Below are 20,724 nucleotides of genomic sequence, written 5' to 3' on the forward strand. Positions count from 1 at the left end.
TTAAGCCTATTATCAGCGCCCCTTACCACCCCCAGACGAACGGGCTCTGCGAACGATTCAATGGTACCTTGAAGCAGATGCTCCGAACCTTCGCAGAGACCCACAAGGACTGGGAACGATTCCTGCCGCACCTCCTATTTGCATACCGGGAGGTGCCGCAGGAATCCACAGGGTTCTCCCCGTTTGAATTATTGTTTGGAAGGAGGGTCCGAGGCCCATTGGATCTTATTAGAGAGCATTGGGAGGGAGACCGGAGCACAGATGGCACTCCCATCCTACCATATGTGTTGGCCTTTCGGGACCGCCTAGAAGCGTTGACCAAGACGGTACGGGAAAACCTTCAGGAGGCCCAGACCCGCCAGCGTACATGGTATGATCGGGGAGCCAGGGACCGTAGCTTTCAGGTCGGGCAGAAGGTACTAATTTTAAAACCTGTCCGACATGATAAGTTACAGGCCGCCTGGCAGGGCCCATATAAGGTGGTGGAGCAAAGATGCGATACCACCTATATTATCGGCCCCTGCACAGGGACTGGGGGGCGACGCATGCTCCATGTGAACATGCTGAAGCCCTACCACGAGCGTACTGAGGAGGTAACCGCCATCTGTGCCCCTAACACGGAAGAGTTTGACAGCTTACCCCTCCCCGATTTGCTGGGGGATGGGCAGCTGTCCGGAGATTTAGGGGAGGTTACGCTGGGAGATCGGCTGAGCCCACAGGAGCGGATCGAGGTACAGCAACTATTGGAAGAGAAACGCGACACGTTCTCTAATGTACCTGGATACACGCCTCTGGCAACTCACCGGGTCGAGACCCCAGGGCAACTACCCATGCGCCAGACGCCATACCGCATTCCAGAAGCGGTACGGGCAAACATGCGTAAGGAGATCGACGAAATGCTCCAACTGGGGGTGATTGAACCCTCAGACAGTCCTTGGGCATCCCCTGTAGTCCTCGTACCAAAGCGAGACGGTACGACCCGCTTCTGCGTGGACTATAGGAGATTGAACGAGAAGACTGTATCTGACGCCTATCCGATGCCCCGGATAGATGAGTTACTGGACAGAATGGCCAGGGGCCAATACCTCACCACTATTGACTTGTGTAAAGGGTATTGGCAAATCCCCCTGGCCCCAGACGCCATCCCGAAGTCGGCCTTTGTCACCCCATTTGGCTTGTACCAGTTTAAGGTCATGCCATTTGGGATGAAAAACGCCCCAGCCACCTTCCAAAGGATGGTGGATCGACTCCTAGATGGATTCCAGGACTATACATGTGCCTACCTGGACGATATTGCTATTTTTAGCAATACGTGGCAGGAACACTTAGCTCACATCGGAGCTGTACTAGATAGGATAAGGGAAGCAGGTCTGACCTTGAAGCCGGCCAAGTGTAGTATCGGCATGGCTGAGGTACAATACCTGGGACATAGAGTAGGGTGCGGTAAACAAAAACCCGAACCCGCCAAAGTAGAGGCTGTAGCCCAGTGGCCCACCCCTAGGACTAAGACCCAGGTTTTAGCGTTTCTAGGGACAGCAGGGTATTACCGGAAGTTTGTTCCCAATTATAGCGCCCTGGCCAAACCCCTCACTGACCTGACCCGTAAGAACCTTCCCCGCCAAGTAAACTGGACCCCGGAGTGTGAGCAGGCATTCCAACAATTGAAAAATGCACTGATAAATGCCCCTGTCTTGGCAGCTCCCAATCCAACTAAACGTTTTCTTGTTCACACAGACGCTTCTATGTTTGGATTGGGGGCAGTACTGAGTCAAGTCGGGGCCGATGGCGGGGAACATCCAGTGGCTTACATCAGTCGCAAACTGTTACCTCGAGAAGTAAGCTACGCCGCCATCGAAAAGGAATGCCTGGCTGTGGTGTGGGCCCTAAAGAAGCTACAACCCTATTTATATGGACAGCCCTTTTCCTTGCTCACGGATCACAACCCGTTAGTCTGGCTGAACCGGGTGGCTGGAGACAACGCCAGGCTGCTGCGCTGGAGTTTGGCGCTACAGCCTTTTGACTTTAATATCCAGTACCGGCCGGGTAAGCAGAATGGAAATGCTGACGGGTTGTCAAGACAAACTGACTTAGAGAAATGATCCGTGAGCCCCCGGACATCCCCAAGCCGATCCGTGTTGGATCAGACTGTGTATGCCGGCTTGTGGGCAAGGGGGAGCAGTGTAGCGGATTGGTACCGGGCTGTCCCACGACATGTATGAGAATAAGTGTATTTGGTCATATGGCTGGTTTAATGTGTATGTACATGTATAGAAAGCATGGTATCCGGGTATAATGACAGTTAAATGTATGTAAAGAATTGTATTCCTCTAGTTGTTCGGTAGAATCATTCAAATAAAACAAGGGAATGAAACTACCGAACAACCAGACCACCCAGGAATGAGTGTGCCTCCAATTACCGTTTGCAACAATGTTGCAAACAGGTAATTGGCAATCAGTGCAGTGTGGTCTTTGTCCTCTGGGTGGCCGCCATTCAGGAAACAAACACGTGGCGGCGGCCATCTTAAACTACCGAACAGCGGTGTTTTGCCGTCGAGTGTCTGGAACTAAAATCGGACACTTGACTAGGCAAACACCGCTGAGACCTCCATACTTCCAGAAATTCGTATGGAAACTACCGAATGACCCGCCGTTCGGTAGAAAGAGCCCCATAAACAAGGGAATTCATTCAAACCCTCTCCAGGCTCTATAACACAGGCAATTCGCCTGTTTTCATTCCCTTGTTTGTGACCGACCGCAGGGCCAAAATGCATGGAACTGTTTTCGGATACTTTACCCATGCGGTCGGTCAAATCTTTGGAACCCCATATCTCACGAACCATTCATCCGAATGGGCTATTTTTTAAGTATGTTGGTCCCCCAGAATAGAGCTATCTGGGGATGTTGGATTTGTGGATGTACCCCAAGTATTTAGGGTACATCCAAAACTCTGGGAAAACTGTGTACACAATAAGGGGATTATGATGCTAGAGGAGGGGAGGAGATCTGTGGGAGGTTACTACTTAGAGATTGGATAATGTCTTAAGTGATAGAACCTCCTCCCTTGCATGGGAGAGGGCTTTATAAGGAACTGTGGAATAAAGCTTGTCAGACTACTCCTGAAACTGTGTGTCGTCCAGTTATTGGGATTGCGATGGGGATACTGTTGTATTACTTTACCTGCTGGAAACCTTGCCTGTGGACTTAACATCACCTTGTTCCTGAGCCTCACTGGAATCTCTAGTGGAGAATAGCTGTGCAAGATCGGCTCTCCGCTACAGTCCCCAAGTGCAATATTATTGCCAACACAAGTCTTAAAATTCATTTTTATTTTTATTTATTTATTATTGCCATTTATATAGCGCCAACAGATTCCGTAGCGCTTTACAATATTATGAGAGGGGGATTTAACTATAAATAGGACAATTACAAATAAACTCATTCTCCACTGCTTGACCAAATCATGAAGTTGCAACATCTGGCACCTAGGCAGACTCCTGTGGCAAGACACTTCGTTCCTCCTGAACTCCAACGGGAGCTCTTACAATGTTTTCACGAGAGTAAGGTGGCGGGGCATCCTGGCATTCGCAAGACATATTCCTTAATCTCTAAAGATTTCTGGTGGCCTTCTTTACGAAAGGATATTAAGGATTTCATTGCAGTGTGTGAGATCTGTACTAAGACTAAGCAACCTCATACCCTTCCATGTGGTCTATTACAGCCCTTGGGCATTCCAGAGAGACCATGGACCTGTTTGGCCATGGACTTTATTGTTGATTTGCCTATTTCTAAAAGACAGACTGTGATTCTCACTGTAGTCGATAGGTTTACTAAGATGGCTCATTTTGTGCCTTTACCTAAACTTCCGACTTCTCCTGAATTGGCGGAAATATTCGCTAAAGAAATTTTTCGTTTACATGGGATACCTTCCGAAATTATTTCTGATAGAGGTTCCCAATTTGTTTCACGTTTCTGGAGATCCTTCTGTTCTCAATTAGGTATCAAATTGAATTTTTCTTCTGCTTATCACCCTCAGTCTAACGGAGCTGCTGAACGTACCAATCAAAAAATTGAACAATATTTACGTTGTTTTGTTTCCGAACATCAGGACGATTGGGTCGGTTTGATTCCTTGGGCAGAGTTCGCACACAATAATCTTGTTTGTGATTCCACTCGTTCTAGTCCCTTTTTCATGAATTATGGCTTTCATCCTTCCATTCTTCCTTCGGTCTCTTCTTCCCAAGGGGTACCGTCGGTTGATGTTCATGTTGCCAATCTGAGGAAGTTGTGGGATCAGACTCGACAAATTCTCCTACATAATTCCATGTTGTTCAGGAAACACGCTGATAAACGCAGAAGGGCGGCTCCTGTTTTTGTTCCTGGTGATAGGGTATGGTTGAGTACAAAAAACATTCGTTTAAAGGTTCCTTCTATGAAATTCGCTCCTCGTTACATTGGTCCTTACAGGGTCCTGACTCGTATTAACCCGGTTGCGTATCGCCTAGTTCTTCCATCTGCCTTACGCATCCCTAATTCTTTTCATGTTTCCTTGCTGAAACCGTTAATTTGCAACAGATTTTCCTCCACTGTTTCCTCCCCTCGCTCTGTTCAGGTTGAGGGTCAGGAGGAATACGAGATCAACTCCATCATCGATTCTCGAATTTCTCGAGGGAGGTTACAGTATCTTGTCGACTGGAAGGGATATGGTCCTGAGGAGAGGACTTGGATACCTCAGGAGGATGTACATGCTCCTCGCCTCCGCAGGGCTTTTCACTCCCGCTTTCCATCTCGTCCCGGTTGCTTCCGCCCGGTGGGCGTTTCTGAGAGGGGGGGTACTGTCAGGGTACCTGTAGTCTCTACCTCTGATAAGAGGAGAGACTTAGACGTTTTCCCGTTCAGAAGGGCTGTTTCCTCCGTTCCTCACGGTTCCTCCGGTCGGTTACACGCCGGCCGCGAGGGATCTACGCCCTTTTATGACGTGACGCCCAGTAGCCGACGTCATGACGCCAAGCCTGCTCGACCTGTCACTCAAACCCTGAACACGAACCAGGACTCGTCGGGGGTGTGATTACCTCCTAGAACCGGGGTATTTAATAGAGCTTCCCGCATTTGCTCATTGCCCTGTCGTGGTTCTAGCCAGTCTAGTCACTCAGTGCTCTTGTATGTCTATTGTCTCTTTGGTTCTGACCCGGCTTGTTTGTATTACTCTGCTTGTCTCTGTTATCCTTTGACCCGGCTTGTCTCTCGCTTACCTGTCTTCTCGTTCCCTCGACCTCGGCTTGTCTCTGACCATTCTCTACTTACTCCTTACGTTAAGTCCGGCCATTCTAAGGTCCGGTATACGTACCTACTACGCTTTGTACTCTGCGTGTTGGATCCCTGTTCCGATCCTGACACTTACTATACCTATTTAGGTTGAGAGACTGTGTTCCACTCTCTATTTTCATCCCTATTTGGCCCTTAAGTACATACTTGCTTCAATACAATATAGATACACGTCTTGTATATTTTGTTACGTACTTTTCACCGTGTATAACTAGGGACTTCAGGGGTTAACATAAACCATTGCCTGTTACAGCGATTCTGTTCGCTGTTACACGCCCCCCTCGGACATACTATCCTATCTGACCCCGTCGGACGGTAGCCCCTCCCCTCTTAGCTCCGTGGCGGCTCATGATTGGCCGCATGACGTACACGGATGGGCGGGGCCCCACCGTTTTAAAAGCCCGGCGGGGTACAGGTATCCTTCTGCTTTTGATAAAGGCGCCACATAGCGCCGAAACGCGCGTCAGCAAGGACGCTAGATTTAGCAAGGACGCTAGATTTAGGCTACTAGGCAATTACGATGCCAAACTTAGGCTCCTAGTTAGCTTTTTTATTTTTTCACGTTTGGGGTTATCTTCACGGGTTATGGGTCGTGATGGATGGTCTAGTCAGTTCCTATTTTGGGACCATCAGTGTTTAATAGGGTTCAGTTAGCATTTACTATTAGACAGGTGTATTAGGGTTCTTTTTTGCCCTTTGTCGACCTTACAATGCTATGAGATAAGAGATCTAGGGTCTTTCAATAAGTCTACTCTCTATATAAGGTTTTCTAAGCTGTTTTTTAGCTTTTTGGACACTGCTTTAGCCACTTCTTATAAGGGTGGCATTTTGGGTGTTTAATTTACTGGTTGCAGCCACTGCAAATTTGTCCTAGGTATAAGATACTGGGCACTTCTATAATTGATAGTTAAACTTGATGTATTAACATATTAATCAATTTGGAGTTGCCTTCTTTACCTGACTCTATTATATGGATTAAAGTCCTACAAATTAGCGGCGGTTTTTCGCTACCTTTGGACTCTTTGCCACGGTGGCCACAGACACACGTATTTCAGGTGTGAGATATTTGGCACTTCAGGTTGAGAGTTAATTTGTTTATTAACATACCTATTGATCTGACGTTGCCCTCTCTACCTGCTCCTAACATACTGATTTTTGTTTATAAGCAAACAGCTTAGTTTACAGGCACAACTAAGAGGGATGTGCACTCTGGCTCATATACTATTTCAGGGCTGCCCCTACTACTAGCAGCACCTGTCTATACCAGATGCACTCACTCTATAGGTAGACATTTTTTCTTTTTCTGCTACCTTTGACATCTGGGGATCCTTTTTTGAATTTAACATCCTTTCTGGACCAAAAATCAGTTCATAGTCAGACAGATTGTGGCCAGTAAAATGGGGTAAGCTGGAAGGTGGCAAATGTCCCCACAGATTATTATTGTCATATATGTGAATAGAAGATTTCAGAAAATGGCAGCATATTGCTTTGCGTATTTTACTATGTTCACCTCCTTTCCCATCTTATTCCAATTTTGGCCTCAACTTAATGTTTTGCATAGGCTTTTCAAATATATTTACTATTATATTAAAATAGAAACAGAAATAGAAAATATTTTAATAATTTGCTATTTTTTATATATATATTTCGACAACACAGTCAGAATCTTCGCCGAGAGATGACGAGATGGGATAGGACTGTGGGGTCACGTTGATTATTATGTTATTTATTGGTCTCCCCTCCTCTTGTTTTATCCAGGTAGAAGCACTCTCTATATAATCCTTACCACGGGGGGAATATTCCTTCTGGTGACGCTAGTGACGGTGTGTGCCTGCTGGAAGCCATCCAGGAAGTATGACACTAACGTCCTCTTCTAGAGTTCTCCATATTTTACCTCCCAGAAAAACAAAGTAACAACATTAATAATCTCCATCTCCAAGAGAGATCTTTGGGAGATCTTAACCATCTTCCTTAAATTTTGCCCCAACTTTTCTTTCTCAATACCCCCTTTGTTCTAGATCAGGGGTTTCCAACCCAGTCCTCAAGAACCCCATACCAGTTCATGATTAAGGATTACCCTGTTGTGTCTAAAGTATTTTTTTTCTTCTTTCTAAAAACACCTTAGACACAACTGGGTTCTCCCTAAATCCTGGACTGGTAGGGGGTACTTTAGGACAGGGTTGGGAACCACTGTTCTAGATCATTGTAAGAGCTAATTGAGATTCTAATTCTAGATCATTGTTACACCGTCTAGGTATAGATCATTGTTTGTATAGTTCTAGATCATTGTTAGAGATCCTATTTTTTGATCATTTTTAGATCACTGTATTGGCCATTGCTGTGTCTCTGTGTTCATGAGACAGCAATGTTGTTTATTATAATGTGTACAGTGAAAATGTAGGCTGTGAATTGTCTGTAATTAAAAGCAAATCTGCACATTTTAAATTGACGCTCTGGCCACAATACATATGCATTTGGTAGTTTTTAGCCCTATTAATATGCTGTACTTTTTTGGATGCTCAAATCGTCATAGTTTTTGCACAAAAACATATATTGCAGAATTCAGCATGAAAAGTTTGCCCCTGTAGACACGCCCCACCCTCCAGGAAAAAAAAGGACTTTTTTATCAGTGTATGTACACAGGGGCGGTGCAAGGTTTCTTGCCGCCCAAAGCAACAATCCATTTTGCCGCCCGCTCAGGAATGCAACTACATTCCCTCAGAGGCTTATTCACTAAACTGGTTAGGCAATTGAGCCTAGGGATAACCACCACTATATTATCAACATGCGTGGTGCGTCTCAGTGACCAGCAAATAGCGCTCAGCTGAAGGTGCAGATGGTGCTTGTTCGCACAGTGTTTAGAGATACATATGTAATTCACAGATTGTGTTTGTACATAGAACGGTGATAGATTATTGAATATATTGTACTTTGTTTCCTTTGAGATTGAGTTGTGTCTTATTCAGACATGGACTGGTCGTTGGGCAAATTGGGCAGTTCCTGGTGGGCTGTGATAGCCACGAGTAAGGCTGACAGGGATGATCAAATGATCTCCCTGGCCAATCCCTGCGGGGCTGTCACTTCTTATACACCGGCTAGGAGAACTAGCTAGATGGCCGGTGAGCCTCACTGGTCAGCTTACTTTAATGCAGAGGGGGTGCATTAATCCTTTCTAGTTGGTGAGAAAGAATGGAAGCAACCTAGAGAGACATAGTTACATAGTTACATAGTTACATAGTTACAAAGCTGAAAAGAGGCTAACATCCATCAAGTTCAGCCTTCCTCACATATGTTTTTGCTGTTGATCAAAAAGAAGGCAGTTGTCACCAGTTGTGACATGAAGGTGTCATTTAACACATTTAAAAACCTGATTCCCCTTGATGAAGTATTAGTCACTCTATCCCAATTTATGTCTGGGTAATTAAAATCTCCAATAATTAATGTGTTACCCAGATTTGCAGCTTTCCCAATTTGCTCTAACAGCTTTCCCTTTGTTTGCCCCAAGCAGATATCTACCCATAAAGCTTCCACATTTTCCTCGTCACACTCCAAATGCCTAAGATTTGACTTTAACTTTGACATACAAACATACCTCACCACCCTTCTTGTTTTTCCTATCCTTCCTAAATAATGTGTACCCATTTAAGATAACTGCCCAGTCTCTGTCTCATCCTACCATGTTTCCGTTATACCTATTATATCATATTGTTTAGTGTATGATACTGCCTCTAGTTCCCCCATTTTGTTATATAGGCTCCTTGCATTAGTAAGCAAACATTTATGATCATGCGTCATTTGTACTTTTTGTGAATTTTTATCAATATTACATACCTCCTCTGTTCTGAGCTTTCCCCTCTGCCCATCTCCACCCCCCTTATACTGAGCTAAAGCCTATATCCTTTCTATCCTAGAAAGGAGAGAGACATAGTGAGCACACATTAAGGGAAAGAAAGAGACACACTCTCACTAACACACACACTCACTGACACACACAGTCTCACTTACACATTTTCACTAACACACACACAGTTTCACTAACATACACACAGTCTCACTGACATACACACACAGTCACTTACACACTCTTAGCGACATACACACACTCTCTCACTGGCATACACAGTGTCACATTCTAACTCTAATGTACACACTCTAACACATACACATTCTCACTGGCATACACAGTGTCACTTACACATTCTAACTCTAATGTACACACTCTAACACATACACACTCTCACTAACAAACACACTCTCAGCGACATACACAGTGTGTCAAAGCAACCTGCATTAGAAGGAGAGCACACACAGGAAGGCCAACAGTTTAGGCCAAAGTGGAAGGCCACAGTTTAGGCCAAAGTTGCTGTATTGAAAACATGGCTGACTTTTTAAGCTCAATTTGAATTCCCAACAGTTTTACCTATCACCGCGGACGAGTGTATGTATACACACAAATTAAAATATTCTAAAATCCTCAAATTTTAGAGAGAAATTGAAGGTGGAAAAACAAGATTCCTCGGAATATGTGGAAAGGTCGGAAGATCCTCTAAAGCAGGAAGGTAATCTCAGCAAAATGCTCAATTAGTCCAATAATCGATGGATAATTTGTTATTAATTAGCTACTAATCCAACAATCCGGTTAATTATTGGTCTTTATAAGTAGCTCATTATGTGTCAGTAGAAGTAGCTCATTATGTACTGCGAGAATTGCGTGGAATTCCCGAGTTCATTCTCACGTCTTTAGTTGGAGCAGAATTTTATGGATCTTCTGCCATGGTACTATACATCCTGCGTAAGACAGACAGGAATGGTAGCTCTTCATGGATTCTGTACTCTCGACCTTGACCTTCAGTCTGCGTACGTGACCTGTCTTCTCCCTTCTTGCCCTTTTCATTCTAAGTCCTTGACCACGGTCCTGTCATTTTAGACCTGGGTGTGAAGGACATAATCCAAAGTACTATGTGTTCTATGAAATCCCTCAATATAATCTAACTGACTTTTATAAACACTTTGAAATCATGTTTTGAAGTTTTATTTGTTAAGATGAGGGTATTGTGATTGTTACAGTAATCTGCATTGTAACAGTTTGCTCTGTGCCCTGTGTTCAATGACATGGATGTTCTTGTCGCTTTTTTCAGTTGAAATAATCCCCAGGTCGACTGAGCATGAATGTAAGAATCCTGTCGCTTTATATATCCTAAAAGATAAGGTGAGAAAATTATTATTAATTACCCAAAAAATATTATTAAACAATTAATTGTTTTAAAAAAACTCAGTGACAAAGGGAAAATAACAGCAGAAATATACAAACCATGGCACATCATCAGGAACAAGAGGAGATCCGAGCATCCCACAAAGGGCCGGACTTTGGGAATGATTTAGTTGAGGACAAGAAGAAATGTAAGTTCTTTGTATTTAGTAGTTTTGAACGGCTCCACCTCAGGCCTGCCAGCATTGACCACAGATAAACGACGGGTGGGAGCGAGGCCTAACGAGCCTTCTTGTTTAGCATTACACTGCAGAATGTTCCATTTCAGTACTGTCATTTGGGTCCAGATAGTTCCATCATGCTTTTTGTGGGATGGTATTTAACGTTCAAGTTAGTATTCTAAATATCAAACAAGAGACAAATAAAAAAAAAATCTATTCGTTAAATAAGCTATAGCTATGTATGATAAGATATTCATAGGAAATCTCGTGGTTTCAATGCGGAATTCATTGAAAAAGAAAAATAGAATTATGTGCATGTCATCCTATTGTTTTACAGAAAACCCACTGACAATCCAAAATCACAAACAAGAAAATATTGCAAAAAAACAAACAAAAAAACTATTAAAATGGAGGGATCTTGCTCTGTCACTATCACCCGACATGTTTCATCTTTCTCTCTTGCCAAGTTTTTCAATAAAGTTATAGTTTCTGAAAATTGTATATTTTTTTCCAAAACACCTAAATTCATTTTTTTTCTTCAAAAGTACGGTGACTGATCCTTTAAAAAGGATGTTACGTTATGGTAGGATCAGTAACAGATTGCGACATGAGAGGTTTTATCGGTTGCTGATTTCTAATCCTGTGATTGTGATTAGTGAATTCCGTGTATTTGATTTATTGAGACATCGATGCTGGGGATGTAGTTATCACTATTTCAGCTAATTCTGCTAATCTTCCACTAGATGTCACCCTGGTCCCTCTTTGCGCATTCTGTCTAGCAAACTATCCGATACAGAGTAATCTAGTAATATTTCTGCAGGAACTGTGGATTGCTTTTGTGTCTCTTAACACAGTGGGAAAAAGCACATTGGTATTATGTCATACCTTTTCAGGTTTTATTGAGCACGTCGTCTATAGGGATAATCACCACTATATTATCAACATGCGTGGCGCGTCTCAGTGACCAGCAAATCGCGCTCAGCTGAAGGTGCAGATGGTGCTTGTTCGCACAGTGTTTCGAGACACATATGTAATTCACAGAGTGTGTTTGGACATAGAAGGGTGATAGATTATTGTATATACCGCACTTTGTTTCCTTTGAGGTTGAGTTGTGTCTTATTCAGATCTGGACTGGCCATTGGGCAAACTGGGCAGTTCCTGGTGGGCTGTGATAGCCACGAGTAAGGCTAACCGGGTTGATCAAAGGATCTCCCTGGCCAATCCCTGCGGGGTTGTCACTTCTTATAGGCCGGCTAGGAGAACTAGCTAGATGGCCGGTGTGCCTCACTGGTCAGCTTACTTTAATGCAGAGTGGGTGCCGTGATCTTTTAACTGCAGACCAAGATGTCTGCTGCAGATAGAGTATCAAAGCAATGCCGCAGGCTATCACGGCAACTCCCTGAAACCTTTCAGTTGGCAACCACTAGAAGAGCCTGCACTCACCGGAAGACAAGGACAGGACCATTAGGGATCCGTGTTCCCCCTTCCTGCCCTATGTGGAGGCAGTAAAATGGGGTAATGAACTTCCTTTTTAGCTTTTTTTTTTAAACTTCTTGTAACCCCCCAAAAATTAAATTCTGCCTCCCTACAGGCACACTATGTCCTTTATCCACCCACAGATACACTACACCCCCTGTTCTCCCCCACATACACACTACAACCCCGTTCTCCCTGCACAGACACACTATGCCCCGTTCTCCCTGCACAGAAACATTATGCCCCTTGTTCTCCCCACACATACACACTACACCTCCGTTCTCCCCACACATACACACTACACTTCCGTTCTCCCTGCACAGACACACTATGCCCCCTGTTCTCCCCCACATACACACTACAACCCTGTTCTCCCTGTACAGACACACTATGTCCCCTGTTCTCCCCAACCATATACACAACACCCCCTGTTCTCCCCCACAGATACACTATTCACCCCTTGTTCTCCACCACAGACACTACACCACTGTTCTCCCCGCGCATATACACTACATCCTCTATTGTCCCCCCACATAAACACACTACCCCCAGCTCTCCCCACACAGGCACACACTACCCCCTGTTCTCCGACACAGACACACTACACCCTCTGTTCTCCCCACACAGACACACTATGCCCCCTGTTCTCCCCACACAGACACACTAAGCTCCCTCTTCTCCCCACACATACACACTACACCTCCGTTCTCCCTGCACAGACACACTATGCCCCCTGTTCTCCCCCACATACACAATACAACCCTGTTCTCCCTGTACAGATACACTATGTCCCCTGTTCTCCCCAACCATGCACACAACACCCCCTGTTCTCCCCCACAGATACACTGCACCCTCTGTTCTGCCTGCATAGACACAGTACACCCCCTGTTCTCCCCCACAGACATACTACATCCCCTGTTCTCCCCCACAGACACACTACACCCCCTTTTCTCCCCCACAGATACACTACACCCCCTGTTCTGCCCGCACAGACACACTACACCATCTAATAATTAGTAACATTGTTATCACTGAGCAACACTAGACAGAGAATCTCCTATATATTGGGGATTTCTCTTACTTTTTGAGGATCTTTTTGCTGTAATAACCTGACATACAGAATTATATACTTGTGTGTCCTTTTGAAAAACCACTTTATTACTACACTAATCATGAAATGTATATATTTGTTTTTAGGAATCCCCTGAGGATGAGACAAACTCCCCGACAGAATACAGAAGTGTATCTGAGCTCAGTTCACCCAGTTTTCCTAACCCGGGTCCACTAAACAGATCTCCTAGATCATCCAGCCATTCGTCGCACAGATCTCAGCATTCAGCAGGAAGAGAACACGTGTCTCCGCCCAGACATTCTGGGATGAGCTCTGGATCGAAAGGCACCACTAGATCCGTTCGGACCAGCGGCATACACATAATCAGGGAGCATGAGGAAGAGTGCAGTGCTGGCGCTAACACTTAAAGACTGGCAAGACACTTTGCCATGAATGGGCTATCACCGGCAACTGCACACCAATAGCGCCGTTAGGGCCAATTATCCTTAATGAGGCCTAGCTATCACGTGCACAGCTTATTGCTAGAGTAGGAATTTTATGTCATTTATAACAAAGTATGTGAAAGCAATATCACACAGTTCTAGTGATAAATATAGCGATAAATATAATGGCATGGTAGGTAATAAAAAGACTGGGTTTTCACAGTCCTTCCCTTTATAAAACAATAACTGCATCACTCCTGTCCTGGGGATTCCCGTCCTGGAGAAAGAACTCCATCTAAGAACCCAATCTGTTCATTACCACTTGGGGGTTAGGTGACCCCAGGGGCGTGTCAGCTGTTCTGCTGTCATTGGTGCCACCAGTTCTCAACTCTCAAGATTGAGAGCCACGTCAGGATTCTTTGTGCCTTCACCACAGGAAATACCCCTCAAGCAGACATAATAAAATGCTATATTTACTTTTGATATGCTGTGAAAAATAACTTTTAGCACAATATAAACGTTCCCATATCATTGTACTCTCTTGGCATTGCATTCTCTGCTGATTGCTTGTATCTGAACTTCATTACGTTAAATCTCCTAAAACTGTGTTTACATTTGTTAAAACATCTATTTAGGGACCTGACAGCATTGATCCCGGGATTTCCTCAATTAAAGGGAAACTGTCAATTCACATGATTTTTATTCTTAAGTTTGCTGATCCCTAGATATGACAAATATGTAGTTGTGAGGTGTAAAAAAAATAAAATTTAATGAGAAATGCACATCTATATTCACTGCAACTGGGCGCCTCCCTCTTAGCAACCTCTCAGTCATTGTTATAAACTCCGCCCATTACACCTGCCAGTCAGCAACAGAGAGGAGGAGAAATGAAACAATGTTACTATTTCTCTTCCTTTGCATTGTGTGCCCTGGCTGTGCCTTGTCTGAACTGGATTGTGGGATCATTGCTAAATTTCTTCTAATTGTAAAAAGAAAGGCATCATTTAATGAAAAAAGGAAAACACAATTTCTAGGCGATTTTCAATGTTTTATTAAATGCTATAAATTCCAGAGTAGTGACAGTTCCTTTTAATGTCTGAACATACACAAAACTTTCCCCATAGAACTCTCGCTCTCTATAAAGTGATTTACTAAGCTGGGAATTGTTACGCCAGAATAACTACGCCAGACTGGACAAATCCTCAGATTCAGCTATGGTTCCAGCTTAGCTGTTTGGGGATTCAATTTGCATTTCCCAATAATTCATTGTTTAGTGAATAAGCCCTGAGAGTTACCTGCTTCAAAGAGTTGTTCAGTATTAAAGGATGATTATAATTTCAATGAAAGAAACGTTTTTTTCTTTAAATAAGCAAAAACCTCAATCATTTTTTCCATAAAATAAATGATTGTACTATATTACATAATATATATATATACTCTCAAGAAAGCTCACTTCCAGTGATAAGATTTACATGACAAAGGATACATTGTAACTGCGCAAGGATGCTCATTTATTTTAATGATAATTAATGTTTCCCATTAATACACGTTTACTATAAAAATGACTTCTGCAATCTGGGTTTGAGTAAATATAAAAGATTTATTTGCCAAACCGTGACTTATGGATAAATAATCACATTTATTTTCAGTTTGTTTTTCTAGTATGTCTATTTTAACCAATATTTACCGTCATCAACGGTATTGTGGTTAAGGGGGGCTGACATGGGCTGTAGCCATGCACGAGGTCCTGTAAAGCCCCTGGTTGTGGCACAATTTTACCGTTTACCTGGACTCCTTGGTAATACTGAGAGAGAAATAACCAGTTATCCAGTAATTAGTGACAGCGCCACTTTAATGCACCATATTGGGGTTAATTATACAGCTCAGAGTGGGGGGATTGCTGTAGGTGCAGGGTTTAATCCGATGGGTTGAAGATTTCATTCAGAAGACGTGGGGTTAATACAGCCGGTATGGGATTAACAGAGCAGACGTGGGGTTTATAAATATTGTTTCATGTGATAGTTTGAATTCAATCAAAGATTTGGTTTCTCAATGGGATTTATACAGCATGTTACGATTTAAAGAGGCACTCCACTGCTGAAATATATATACACATATATTGTCACGTATACATCCTCTCCATGTGCTATGCACAACAATAATCACCTTTCCAGAGGTAAGAGAAGTGATATGCCATAAGATCGGGCTTTTACAACATACCAGACATCACGCAGAACACGCGCGCCCACGTTTTGGGGTCAAAGGCCAGATACGCCCAATCGGATTCACAAGAGGGATATTAAAACTCACTAATTACTTCTACTCATTGCCCTGTCATGGTTTCCCTTTGCTGGTTATCCGAGAGTGTGTTCCTGATCGTGTTTCTTTGGTTATTGACTTTGGCTTAGTTCTGACTTCTGCTATCCCTGACTACTGGTTATTCCTTGCAACTGTATTTCATTCTGTGTTCCAGACCTCGGGTAGTATTTTGACTATTCTTTGGTAAGTTAAGTCCGGCCACTCTAAGGTCCGGTTAGACGTTACCCTTATTCCTAAGTGTGATATTAATACTGCATGTGGTATCAGTTGTATTCCTGACATATATATAATAAATACAAAATCAAAAGCACTGTTTAGTGAATAGAGTATACATAAAAACATGCATATATTACTGCATTCTTGCAATAGGGGTATATCTAAAAACAGCTTGCAGAAGATGCAGAGCCCTTGTTTGCAGTCTTTGCAACCCTCCCCTTCTAACCCCGCCCAGACTTTCTGTGGATGTCCAATCAGACTTAATGCAGCTCAATGAGAAGTCTTTGCAAGGCAGGTGCCCTGGGCAATTTCTGCCTCTTGACTTTAGCTCCACTGAGATAACCAAACCAGGAAGTAACAGGACTGATTGTGTGATTGACAGCCAGGGGCTGTAACCAGGTTCATTTAGATAAGTGTTTATTTCTATTGAAATCTGCACTTTTTGTAAAATGAAGAAAAGAGGACACACTCTTGACACATAAAGTATATCAGTAAGTTGGAGTGTGATTGGGGTCCAGAGTGTCTCTTTAAAGTTGGATCTCAGTATAGGGCTGGTTTTTGGAGGAGCATCAGTCTAAATCTCCAATCTCCAATACTAAGCAACTATCCTGGAAGCAGAGCTGGGGTGACACCTATTGGCCAATAGGCATTTAAACCATTTCTGTAGAAGAGGTACAAAAGGCATTTTCAATGAAACACACAAGTTTAAAAAAAAAGACAAGCAACAGAAAGAAAAACAGCAAACCCTTTTGGCCGTACACTATTTTATTGTGCAAAAAATAAAATAATAAAACTAAATGATTTAAAATAACAAACTATATCTCAAGCTACATCCGTGTGAGCATTAATATTGGGAGAGTGTCAACTTTAAAAAGTAAACCGAGTGCAATAGAAGGTCTCTTTCTGGGGATATAACCCCAAAATATTGACTATAAATTAACAACAACAAAAAATGTTCTGGAGAATAACCGTAGAGCAGTTACATGGAGAGCTGAAGTAAAAACTTAATGAACGAACCCCCTTTTGTCTGAATAAGAGAAATACAGTCTCATATATATATATAAAAAATAAGAGCATGTGCAATAGTGCAATACTGTAAATAAATAAATAAATAAATGTTAAAGGCAAATCTAGCGAGGTGTTACACTCACATGTATGGGTACCATTCAGAACAGGCTCCAAACTCTGGGCCTTTGTGCCTTCTGGGTGCACCCCACTCTCCACAGACCTCTCTACAAATGATGCAGAAGCAGAATACAAAATTATATTCACTAAATTCAAGAAGAGAGTTCACTGCAGCTGTCTTGATACGGCAAGGTGTTTGTTCCATTAACAGGGCAATAAAAGAGGGAATGAGTGATGATGGGATAGCGCAATTAGAGGAGCCAACAGTGCAGAGGATGAGTAGGAACAACGTAGAGGAAGGATTATGTACCAGTGTCAGGAATTTAGGGGTTAAAGGTGAACCCAGTTAAAGGTAAAACCAGGTACCCCACTTAGTTTTCTAAAAAAAAAAAGGGGGGGGCTTTAGATAGTATTTATAAAAAAAAAATAAAGTTTTCTGAAAGTGACTGACACTCTGTACCATTGCATTGGCAATGACAATATGTATTCTTTACGGCCACTGTCCACTCCATCCACACCTCCAGCAGGCAATGATCCATGTCAAATTTGGTTGTACTAAAGCAACACAACACTATATCTTCTCAGCTCTCCATAAATCCCCATAGCCCCTACATCTCCTCTGATTTCCTCAGTTCCCAGTTTGCTATAGGTCTCCCTAGATCTTCTCACTTCTCCCTAGATCTCCTCAGCTATTCACATACAGTTGCAAGAAAAAGTATGTGAACCCTTTGGAATGATATGGATTTCTGCACAAATTGGTCATAAAATGTGATCTGATCATCATCTAAGTCACAACAATAGACAATCACAGTCTGCTTCAACTAATGACACACAAAGAATGAAATGTTGCCATGTCTTTATTGAACACACCATGTAAACATTCACAGTGCAGGTGGAAAAAGTATGTGAACCCCTAGACCAATGACATCTCCAAGAGCTAATTGGAGTGAGATGTCAGCCAACTGGAGTCCAATCAATGAGATGAGATTGGAGGTGTTGGTTACAGCTGCCCTGCCCTATAAAAAACACACACCAGTTCTGGGTTTGCTTTTCACAAGAAGCATTGCCTGATGTGAATGATGCCTCGCACTAAAGAGCTCTCAGAAGACCTACGATTAAGAAAATAATTGTTGACTTGCAAAAAGCTGGAAAGGGTTATAAAAGCATCTCCAAAAGCCTTGCTGTTCATCAGTCCACGGTAAGACAAATTGTCTATAAATGGAGAAAGTTCAGCACTGCTGCTACTCTCCCTAGGAGTGGCCGTCCTGTAAAGATGACTGCAAGAGCACAGCGCAGACTGCTCAATGAGGTGAAGAAGAATCCTAGAGTGTCAGCTAAAGACTTACAAAAGTCACTGGCAAATGCTAACATCCCTGTTAGCGAATCTACAATACGTAAAACACTAAACAAGAATGGATTTCATGGGAGGATACCACAGAGGAAGCCACTGCTGTCCAAACAAAACATTGCTGCATGTTTACAGTTTGCACAAGAGCACCTGGATGTTCCACAGCAGTACTGGCAAAATATTCTGTGGACAGATGAAACCAAAGTTGAGTTGTTTGGAAGAAAAACACAAGACTATGTGTGGCGAAAAAGAGGCACAGCACACCAATATCAAAACCTAATCCCAACTGTGAAGTATGGTGGTGGGGGCATCATGGTTTGGGGCTGCTTTGCTGCGTCAGGGCCTGGATGGATTGCTATCATCGAAGGAAAAATCAATTCCCAAGTTTATCAAGACATTTTGAAGAGAACTTAAGGTTATCTGTCTACCAGTTGAAGCTCCACAGAAGATGGGTGTTGCAACAGGACAATGACCCAAAGCATAGAAGTAAATCAACAACAGAATGGCTTAAACAGAAGAAAATACGCCTTCTGAAATGGCCCAGTCAGAGTCCTGACCTCAACCCGATTGAGATGCTGTGGCATGACCTCAAGAAAGCGATTCACACCAGACATCCCAAGAATATTGCTGAACTGAAACAGTTCTGTAAAGAGGAATGGTCAAGAATTACTCCTGACCATTGTGCACGTCTGATCTGCAACTACAGGAAACGTTTGGTTAAATTTATTGCTGCCAAATGAGGTTCAACCAGTTATTAAATCCAAGGGTTCACATACTTTTTCCACCTGCACTGTGAATGTTTACATGGTGTGTTCAATAAAAACATGGCAACATTTCATTCTTTGTGTGTTATTAGTTTAAGCAGACTGTGATTGTCTATTGTTGTGACTTAGATGATGATCAGATCACATTTTATGACCAATTTGTGCAGAAATCATTGTGCATATCATTCCAAAGGGTTCACATACTTTTTCTTGCAACTGTATTTCCTCCACTTATCCCAGATTTCCTGAGATCTACTCAGCTCTACCTAGATCTCCCCATATCTGCTCAGTTGTCCCTAAATCTACCTAGATCTCCTCAGCTCTCCCTAGATCTCTTCAGCTCTCTCTCTAGTTCTTCCAAGATCTCCTTAGCTCTCCATATATCTCCCAAAATCAACTATCAACTCAGCTCTCTCTAGATCAACTCAACCCTCCCTAGATCCTCTCAGCTCTCCCTATATCTCATCATTTCTACCTAGATCTCATCAGCTCTCCCTAACGTACCCCAGATCTAATCAGCTCTCTAAAAACATCTCGACAGATTTGCTCAGCTCATCCTAGATCTCATCAGTTCTCCATATATATCCTCAGCTCTACATAGATCTCCCCAGATCTCCTCAACATTTCCTAGATCTCCTCAGCTCTTTCGAGATCTCCCCAGATCTCCTCAACATTTCCTAGATCTACTCAGCTCTTCCGAGATCTCCCCAGATCTACTCAGCTCTCCCTAGATCTCCTCAGCACTTCCTAGATCTCCCCAGATCTGCTCAGCTTTCCCAAGATCTCCACAGATCTACTTATCTCTCCCTAGATCTCCACAGAATTATTCAACTCTTTCTAGATCTCCTCAGCTCTTCCTAGATCTCCCCAGATCTACTAAGCTCTCCCAAGATCTCCACAGATCTACTTAGCTCTTCCTAGATCGGCACATATTTATTCAGCTCTTTCTAGATCTCCTCAGCTCTTCCTGGATCTCATAAGATCTACTAAGCTCTCCCAAGATCTCCACAGATCTACTTAGCTCTTCCTAGATCTGCACAGATGTTTTCAGCTCTTTCTAGATCTCCTCAGCTCTTCCTAAATCTCCCCATATCTACTTAGCTCTCCCAAGATCTCCACAGATCTACTCAGCTCTCCCTACATCTCCCCAAATCTGTTCAGTTATCTTTAAATCTTCCCAGATCTCTTCAGCTATTTATAGGTCTCCTCAGCTCTCCACAGACCTCATCA

At 43.1% G+C, this 20,724-nt stretch overlaps 1 protein-coding gene across 1 annotated transcript in view; it reads left to right on the plus strand.

Moving 5' to 3' along the window:
- HEPACAM (hepatic and glial cell adhesion molecule) overlaps positions 1-14,884 on the plus strand; it is a 32,549-nt gene extending 17,665 nt beyond the window's left edge. The window contains exons 4-7 of the mRNA XM_063437012.1: positions 7,081-7,174; positions 9,808-9,881; positions 10,461-10,531; positions 13,426-14,884. Coding sequence (XP_063293082.1) covers positions 7,081-7,174; positions 9,808-9,881; positions 10,461-10,531; positions 13,426-13,707 — 521 coding nt within the window. The 3' untranslated portion in view covers positions 13,708-14,884. The remainder of the gene's footprint in view (positions 1-7,080; positions 7,175-9,807; positions 9,882-10,460; positions 10,532-13,425) is intronic.
- The last annotated feature ends 5,840 nt before the right edge of the window (positions 14,885-20,724 follow it).

The sequence above is a fragment of the Pelobates fuscus genome, chromosome 11 (assembly GCF_036172605.1).
Source record: "Pelobates fuscus isolate aPelFus1 chromosome 11, aPelFus1.pri, whole genome shotgun sequence".
NCBI classification, from domain to species: domain Eukaryota; kingdom Metazoa; phylum Chordata; class Amphibia; order Anura; family Pelobatidae; genus Pelobates; species Pelobates fuscus.